At 30.5% G+C, this 9,659-nt stretch overlaps 1 protein-coding gene and 1 pseudogene across 1 annotated transcript; both read right to left on the bottom strand.

Moving 5' to 3' along the window:
* Positions 1-2,502: 2,502 nt before the first annotated feature.
* Positions 2,503-5,523, bottom strand: LOC146910510 (uncharacterized; annotated as a pseudogene).
* Positions 5,524-7,232: 1,709 nt separating this feature from the next.
* LOC146910511 (uncharacterized) lies at positions 7,233-8,741 on the bottom strand. Its single transcript, XM_085726379.1, has 3 exons — positions 8,625-8,741; positions 8,393-8,449; positions 7,233-7,974 (listed from the first exon to the last, which is right to left on the bottom strand). The coding sequence occupies exons 1-3, from the start codon at positions 8,727-8,729 to the stop codon at positions 7,840-7,842; spliced, it is 297 nt and encodes a 98-aa protein (XP_085582505.1). The 5' UTR covers positions 8,730-8,741; the 3' UTR covers positions 7,233-7,839.
* Between the last annotated feature and the right edge of the window lie 918 nt (positions 8,742-9,659).

The following is a 9,659-nucleotide window of genomic DNA, read 5'->3' on the forward strand; positions in this document are numbered from 1 at the left end:
ATTTCCTCTGAAAATAAGTCTTAACATCATTCATAGAAAAGCTTTGAGTGTTTGAAGTTTTAACACTCTTGGCTTTTTCTGAGGAAATAGCAGCAACAATTTTTTCAGATATGATTTTCATATCATCTGGACTCATGTTAGTCCAAAATTTATAAAAGAAATTTCTTTGTAAAATAGGAACATTAAACCTATCTTTAGATATGGTTATATTCCATCTCCAAATCCAAGGAATTTGAAATTTACAAAAGAATAGACAAGGACATTGTCCTGTAATAAGTTTACTAGATGCTACCTTTTCAATTAAAGGGCTAGTATTGCACCAGGAAGTATACAAATTTTGTATTTCAGAAGGTAGAATTTCTAAAGATGGGCCAAAATTTTGCCACCACGAGAAAAACCAATTTGGAATATATTTTTCAACAATCTCGGGATTAACTGAGAAAAACCAAGAATGCTTGTTCTTAGGATTTTGATAATAGAAAGCTTGAGTAAACGCATTAACATAATCCCAATAATTAAAATTAATGGAATTATTTTGGCTATCTATAATAGCTTTTTCATGGTTTGGGCTAATTCCCCAATCTTTAGGTAACAAAATTTTGTTAATATGGCATTTTGAAAAGCTTATAAAGTCTTTAGTATTACCATTATGATGATTATGAGTAATGGTAACTGATCCTGATCCGATCAAAAGCATTTCAAGATGAGGCCTGGATTTTCCAGCCATGCCAGGATACCCTCTGGTATCTAAGTATCTATCTTTAATAGACCAACCATCACTGTTATTTAGTGAAAGATCTTCATCATCAATATACATGATGGTTTCTACAATGGGGTTTTCAAAATACTCTTGGGAAGATTCTTCCTGAGTTGCTTGTTTGTAAGATATTATCTTACCTTTAGCAGAAGAAGAAGAAGATGCCTCTTCTTTCTCTTTTTTCACATTTGAAAAATTAGGTCTTCCTTTGTTATATTGAACAACTGACCAATCCCCAATTATAGGGACATTGCTTGCAGCTTGTGCTTGGGGCAACATATTATTACCCCCTTGGTAACCACGACCATATTGGCCACGGCCTCCTCTTCCCCTATAAGGGGTCGTCATAGCCCTGCAAAAATTCGCGAGTTAAGAAATCAGCAAGAGAATTATTTTCTCCTTTAATATATTGAATATCAAAGTCAAAGGCAGATAATTGAGCTTGCCAGTTTGCAAAGATTTGTTTTGCTACAAGATTCTTAACATCCTTTTCTATAATAGATTTAGCAGAACTACAATCAATTCTAAGCAAAAATCTTTGATTAAGTAAATCACTCTGAAATTTAGAGATACATTTAATTATAGAAAGCATTTCTTTCTTAACAGTACTATACTTAGTCTGAGTGGGATTCCACTTTCCTGACGTAAATCTAACTAACACTTCTTTATTCAAATTAGGGATAACTTGTTTAAGGATCCCCCCATAGCCAAAATTGTAAGCTTCAGTTTCAACAATTTTAAAATAATTAGGATTAGCTAGAGAAAGACAAGGCAAACATTTGACTTTACTCTTAATCCTTTGAACAACTTGAGTATGTTCATCTGTCCAGGGTTTAGGTTTAGATTTTAACCTATTATACAGAATAGCTGTATCTTTGGATAAATATTCATAGTAGTCTGACACATAATTAAGACTACCTAAAAATCTTTGGAGTTGAGTTTTATCCAGAATAATATCTGGGAATTTAGAGGCAAAATCAATACTTCTATCAATAGGAATAATGGTTCCTTTATAAATGGTATGACCCAAAAATCTAATTTTAGTCTGGAATAATTTCATCTTGGACGTAGATACAACAAGCCCACTTCTCATAATCACTTCTTTAAAGATTTTTAAATGTTTAACATGTTGATCTATAGTTTTAGAAAAGACTAAAACATCATCAATGTAAACAATAATAAAGTCTGAGTATTTCTCAAAAATATCATTCATAATTTTTTGAAATTCTGATGGCGCATTTTTTAAACCAAAAGCCATTACCAGCCATTCAAACTGTCCAAACGGAACAGTAAAAGCAGTTTTATATCTATCAGATTCCTTGATTTGGATCTGCCAATAACCAGATTTCATATCAAATTTAGAAAAGATAGTCGCATTAGCTAATCTATCTAACAAATCTTTTTTATTTGGAATATGATATCTAATCCATTTTAAAACCTTATTAAGAGGTTTATAATTAATAACCAATCTAGGAACACCACGTTCGTTTTCTGCTGCGTTATTAACATAAAAAGCAGTACAGCTCCAAGGAGATTTAGATTTTCTAATTAATCCCTTATCAAGGAGAGATTGAATCTCTTTTCTACACAAATCTTGATACTCATCATTCATTTGTGTTGGCCTAGCCTTAGTAGGAATTTGACTTTCATTGAAGTCATCAACATAAGGAAAAGAAACAGTATGTTTTTTCTATCCCAAAAAGCATTAGGAAGATCATTACAAACTTCATTTTTAAATTGAAGTTCTAAAGACTTAATCTGTCTTTGTATCTCAACTTTCTTAAGTTGATCATCAATATTGAGAAGATTAATTTCTTCTTTCAGAAAACATATTTGTTTTTCTTTTTTGTTAAGGATATCCTTAACTTCATTAATCATCCTAGTATGAGGATCAGTGATAAATTCAAAAATAATTTCCTGATTATTGATATTGGTAGTAATACCCTTTTGATCAATATTAATGATAGGCATAATATTATGCAAAAAAGGAGTTCCTAATATTATCCTATGAGTAAGGTTTTTAACCAAAATAAAATTAGTAGGCAAACAAATATTTTGATTACAAATATAAGTATTAGAAAGTTTGTAATTAACTTGAAGTTTATCTCCTCCAGCTTGGGTAAGAGATTGAGTGGTTTTTGAAAAATATTTTGTAGGAATAATTCCTTCCTGTATGCAGTTAAGATCTGCACCACTATCGACTAGGGCTATTTCATTTTTAAGAATATATTCTTTGTTAATAACAAGGGTTATTTTAACAAACCATTTTTGTGAAGTAACTCTTTGTATAGTAGTAAGAAAAGAGTTGTCAGAACTAGAAGGTTTAGAATCTTCTATCTTAAGATCATTATCAATAATTTCTTCTATTTTCGGCATTTCTAATTTAGAAATTCTTTGAGATAATATATTATTATCTCTTTTTATCTGAGCTATTTCACTCTTTAAGAGATTAATTTCTCTTTTAAGATCACTAATAGAAACAGGAGTTTCTTTGACATTGGTTTCATTAAACCTGGCTAAAACCTCACTAATTCTGTAAGGTGACTCAATGAATTGAGGACCTTTATCCTTATTAGAACCATCTTTAATAAGGAATTCTAACATCTTTCTTTTCAGATTAATGTCTGAAATATTATCAATAGCTTTTAAAGCTTCATCATGTTCTGCAGTTAGAACATTGAGACCATTCATTTCGACTATTTGTTTCCAATAGTCTATCTCATCACCACACTGACAATCTTTATTGTCATCTGAAGAATTAGAATCGTCATTAGACGTAGAATCTTCAATTAATTCTATATCTTCATTGTTATTTTCTGATTCATTGTCAGAATATTTAAACAGAACTTTCTCAAGTTGAGAGCGAAGATTTTCATCTTCTATATCATTTAGCTGCTTTTTAGTCCAGCATTGATTGGCATAATGACCAGTTTTACCACATTTATGGCAATTAATATTTTTGGAAAACTTATCAGCTTTCCTTTTATTTTTCGAACTAGGAAAATTTTCCCTAGACTTTCTTTTAGAGAAATTTTCTCTATGTTTCTTCTTATTAGAAGATTTATGATGCCTTTTTCTCTTAATATGAGTAGTCTCATTAGAAGAATTAATTTTCTTCTTTTTCTGTTTGTCTATAGAAGGTTTTCCTAAATCGAAAGCAAATTGCTCACAAAATTCACCTAATTGGTGTTTCTCTGTTAATTTTTGCTTCTTCAATTGATTTCTTAGTTTTATGTCATTACATAAAGCTAAGCCTTCTTGAATACAGGTATTCGTTATTTGACCATACGTCTGATCAGGGTAATTAATATTTACACCATCATTTCTATTTCTCAAGGTTTGCCTAATTTTTTCGGCAAAAAGATGGGGTAAACCATCAACAAATTTTGCTTTCCAATGACTACTATTAGGATTTCAATCATAAATAGTCTGGATAAAAAAGTATCTTTATACCATCTGAAATGTGTCAAAGAAGGACACCTCAAGTTTTGTAAAAGAGTACAAATACGCTCTCCTACAGGCATTCTAGTACCAACAAAATTGTTTATTATAGCTAGACACAAAGTATAAACTACGTCTTCTTCATTAGTGGCTGTACTAGTACCAGTAATTTCATTTTTAACGATCTTTTTATGAGAAAGAATTTCTTCCTTTTGAGCTTCAGTGAGGTAATAATCCCACCATCCTCTAAGTTGGCCCACAAAACCAATAGTTATAAAAATAGCAATATTTTTATCAGGGTTACCCTGTTGTTTACAAATGGTTGCATACATGAGCATCTTTTGAGTTATGGTGACAATTTGTCTATCATTTAGACCATCGATATTCCATTCATAAATGGATCTTCCCGAATAAGAGTTTTGAACAAAATCCTCATTTTCTTCAAAAAGTAAATCTTGCGGTGAAGGTCTATCGTAGTAGATTTTGTCTACTCCTCTTTTACTGTAAACAGTATTAATATTTGCGTCATCATTAAGACTGTAATTGGCGAACATGGTGGTGAGTTGGTCAATATTATCAACTTCTTCATTATTGCTATTAGATTCTTTAGAATCATCATCAGAATCATTTTCTTTGGAAATAACGTTAAGATTTAATTTCTTAAGTTTCTCATGAAGAGTATTCATAAATTCATTTGAATTGTCATCAATTTTAAATCCTTCAATTTTTGTAGGAGGTTGAATAATAGGAGTTTCACCAATTTGTTCGCAAAATCCTTTTGAAGGTGTAGGAATATCCTTATTCCCAAAATTATCAATAATAATCTTTTGATTGTCAATGTTTTTTTCAACCAAAAATTTTAAAAACGCAATATCTTTATCTAAAGACAAAAGTTGATCTCCTATACGAGTCAAATAAGCATTAGAAAAATTTTGAGCTTTTATTATCGAGTTTAACTCTTGAAGAGTGACTTGGGTATTACCCAACTTTTGACCCAAAACGGTGTGCGAATAGGCAATGGCTTCAACATCCTGACCTAAAATGATATTTTTCTCAGGAGGAAAAGGAGTATGAATAGGATCTTTTTCTCCAGTGATAATCCAAGGTCTAGATTTTAGAGTTAGAATTTCATTATCAGAACGCTCAACAAAATAGGTTATAAACCATTCAACGAATCTAATATAATTCTGAGTTTGACTTAGATGATTATAATAGTCATCTTTAATTTTTTCTCGTTCCCAATTAGGGAATTTTTTGAAAAACCAATTTCTGAAATCAGAATATCTATCAAGCATAAATTCATCATTGATAAATTTTCTCCACATACTGTTAGGTGTGAGATCCATAAAACAAATTAAAAATCTGATTCCGTAGGAGACGTTTTACGTTCATTTTGACTATTATTAGTCTGATAAACTCCATAAGGGATTTTATTATCACTAAGGTTTATGTGATCAACAGTTTCAGAATCATCTTTTATTTTAGATGATGAAGCTTCTGAAAAAGATGCCCTAGACATATTACTAGGAACAGAATAAAACCTATTAGAAGAGTACCTTGAAGATATACTTCTAGGTATAGTACAAATACGTTGAGGAGTAAATCTTATTTCAACGTCTCCATCAGTGGTTTGAACAATTTGTTCAACTTGATTATTCAAAACGGGTTCAGGTTCAACAACCTGAGGCAGGTTCCAGTTTTCGGGAAAATCTAATTCTTCCCATTTTATCAACCTATTAGTGGCGATTTTCGAAGTTAATAAATTAGTTTGAACCAAAGCGGTGGTTCCAGGAAAACTTATTTGTTTTGCCTTCGGATTTAAAGTGTTTAAAACTTTGAAATAAATTCTATAACACACAGCCATAATTTGACTACCTGCTTGAAAATCATAACCATTCGTGTGAATATTCATTTGTAAAGCTTTAAACAAATTCGCATCAGAAAGAGATAAGCTTAAATTAGGTGCTATGTCAAAATGGACAGGACCATGGCATAAGCTGGTTTCAATAACAGCAGCTAAAGATTGTTTAAAATTATTGCATCTACCATCTCTGACATAAGCCATGAGACTGGTATTTAATCCAAGCAAAGTTAAAGGTTTAATAGCAATTTGTATTAAACCAACATGCATATATTTATAAGCTTTAAAGGATTCTAAATCCTTTTTACATAACAAAAATATATTTTGTGAATCTTTAGAGATTCGAACATTTTGTTCTATGGTCTTAACAGCCATTCTAGATTTGAATTCGAACATCCCAAAATTATAAATTTTGTTTGTGGGAACAGTTGGAATTACCCACTTGTTTAATTTTTCCAAATTATTTGGGAATTCGGCCAATTCTTGATTGGTTGTAAGATCATTTTGATCTGGTTCTTCCATGATAAACAAAGGGCGAACAATGTTATGACATAGCTAAATAACAAAGTAAAACAAAGTAACAAGACTTTCTCATGATCATAATACCAGATAGTTTAGACTTAAAAAACTTTTATAAAAGTCTCTAAACCTATCAACCCGCAGGGATAGAAGAGCAAAGCTCTCAGCGAGACATCGAACGTAGTAATCTGACAAAAATTCGAGTAAAAAAAAAAACAGACTACACATATCTCTAACTCCCTCCCCGGGAAAACGAGATTATTGTCTGTAACAAGAATCACCAGATCCGTCCCAAAATTCTTTTATGTTTAAAATAAAAGTTATTATGATCATGACAATGTTTTTAATATTTTGAATTACTAAGTTAAAAACTAAGTCATAACAACATATTAGCCTCTAATTGTCATTCAATTAGAGTGGTGGAAGAGCAGTACCTGGATGTACAAAACGGTAAAGGCGATGATACCAAAAGTTCCTTGCTGCTCGTGTGTGTGTGTGTATATATATATATATATGGTAGTGATATTTGAACAATCATTTGAGAAAACTTTTGATGACAACTTATTTTTTCTCTTTTTTCATTGGTTAAAAACAATGGAGAGAGAAAAAGAAAAAGAGAAAATAAAAGGATAATGTGAGTACGAGAGAGAAAGTTGTCAATAAGTTGTCACAAAGTGGTAGTATAAATATCATTTCTCATATATCTAATGGCTTAACATTTGAGCTGAAAATGTGGCATACAAGTACAAACACAATTGTATGGTTGTTCTTTATAAACATATAAAGGAAAATGTTCCAACTATCTATACCAACAATAATATATACTCCCTCCGTCCCGTTTTATCTGAGCCAGTTTGATTTTTCAAACAGATTAAGAAAAATGTATAAATAAAGGGAAAAGTGGAATATATTGTGTTGGGAATGATGAAAGTAGTATTAATTAGAGTTATATTGTATTGGGAATGATGAAAGTTGTATTGAAAATTGAAATGACTCAGTTATTTTGGGACACTTTTTTTTAGAAAATTGGTCAGATATTCCTGGACGGAGGGAGTAGTCTCCTTTGTAACAAATTTACTATCTATCAATCTTTATTTGACTCTTAAAAAAAAAAATCTTTATTTGATCCCACTCTAGTAAGTGCAACATTATTTTCATCCACATTACAAGCTGGTTCAGTCAATTATGAAAGCATTATCTATTCTACATGATTATTATAATGCAATTTTCATTTGGCGGCACTAGTTTCTTGATCAAAACTTCATGTGTCAGAATCTGAAGGGTTAGATCCTAGCTCATGCAAAAATTTGGTCACCGTCTTCAGTAGGACTTCATTGTTTTCACGTTGGCGTGAAGAAGAACTTGTGTTTGCACCCGAACCACTCGGTCTTTGTCTCTATTTACAACGCGAGAGTAAGATGAGATTGAATTAGGAAGTTATATTATTGCAATGCTATATCTCTGGAAAAATAACATCAAAAATTTTTCAAAAATAAAGAGTAGCCAATCACAATACACTATTTGCCACAATTCAAGGAGGTGTGGCTGAAAAATAGGAAGTGGACAAATAAATCATCCAATTAAAATTTGCCAACTGTGTCTTGAAAAATTCTTGAAGCTATTTTTCTTGAGAAGTAGCATTTTCCTTCAGAAAATACAAATATTTATAAGAATTAATTTAATAAATACATGATCCTTAATGATATATCAACATTTACTTTTTGTACACCCACACAACACTTGGTTTATCAGGTGTCACAAGTGTATGAAGAGTGGATGATCATGAAACAAATTTTATATTCATTAGGACGTACCTTGCGGCCCTTCATAGTTGTGCTATCAGATGTCATTATTCCCATCAACTCATCGAACTGGGAAAAAATTAGTAGATCCACAATAATTAACATCGGTTTGTAAAACATAATTAGTACTCTCGTTACACTCTTTATTTACTTCAAAAAAGAAAACACAATTTTTATTTTACAAAAAAGAAGGAAATTAAAGCACCTCAACTGTGAGTTTTCTTTCATAATACAAAAAATATACCTGTCTCACTATGATTTCGTATTTTTTTGCACAAATACGTAGTCTTCTTTCATCATTTTCGTCCTCAGATATTATCTCTGCAGCTTTGTGTTCTTTGTGGGACATTTTTTTAGTCCACAGAAGATAATACAAAATTGACTAAGGATCATATATATATATATATATATATATATATATATATATATATATTTCACATTCTTCTCGTGATAGAGAGGGCCTTCCATCATGACTCATTGAAGGAAAAGGATGGCTAACTCTATATTTATTAATCTTAGTATAATTATTATTATTATCATTCAATCAATTTTTAATTCATGCTTTTTATTTTAGGTCACAACATTATATATTAGCAATATTTTACAAGTCCTCGTAAGTTTAGCTCTATTAATAAGGACAATGCATAGTATATACAAGGTCCGGGGTTCAAACTGTGAACACGTTGCATATTGATCTCTTAATTAGTTACACAAACACATTTATTGATCGATTTAGAGACCAATTTTAATATTTTGGTGTAAAAGTGAAAAAAATCGGTGCAATTTATAAAAAAAATTAGTAAGAAAATAATGAGCGGGTTTTAAAATAAAAGAATTATGAGTTTATTTTATCGTGATTCAATTAGTTTATTTTCTTGACTTAAAAAAACTCTCTAGAATTTTAAATTCGCATTGACTAAATTAAGAGAATTAGAAAAAATTGTTTACAAAAAGATGATAATTCAAATTTTTTATAATAATATTAAAAATTTTATTAATTTTTTTCAAGTTTATCCCACGAGAAATAGTTAATTTATCTCCTAGATGATTGTTTTTTTTATTGACTTCCGCGTCAAAACATCATTGTATCTTCAATTTGATGCTTCAATGACTAGCTTCTAGATCACTCACGTCGAGTTATCAAGTCTATCACATTTTTTCTAATTTTTTAAAATTGATTTCTGAAGAAGTTAAGTTAATCCATCCAAATTGATATATCTAGGATAATCGAACCTGGAATTTTAAGAGAAACACATTGATCTTTACATATATAATGTAA

The sequence above is a fragment of the Medicago sativa genome, chromosome 7 (assembly GCF_051527215.1).
Source record: "Medicago sativa cultivar Bolivia chromosome 7, Bolivia_mono, whole genome shotgun sequence".
Lineage (NCBI taxonomy): Eukaryota > Viridiplantae > Streptophyta > Magnoliopsida > Fabales > Fabaceae > Medicago > Medicago sativa.

Excerpts from the sequence above, each read along its gene's own strand:
- LOC146910511 (XM_085726379.1), bottom strand. The coding sequence starts at position 8,729 with ATGTCCCACAAAGAACACAAAGCTGCAGAGATAATATCTGAGGACGAA. Across the intron at positions 8,450-8,624 it reads ACGAAATCATAGTGAGACAG|TTCGATGAGTTGATGGGAAT; the intron begins GTATATTTTTTG and ends ATTTTTTCCCAG. Across the intron at positions 7,975-8,392 it reads CAACTATGAAGGGCCGCAAG|AGACAAAGACCGAGTGGTTC; the intron begins GTACGTCCTAAT and ends CGTTGTAAATAG.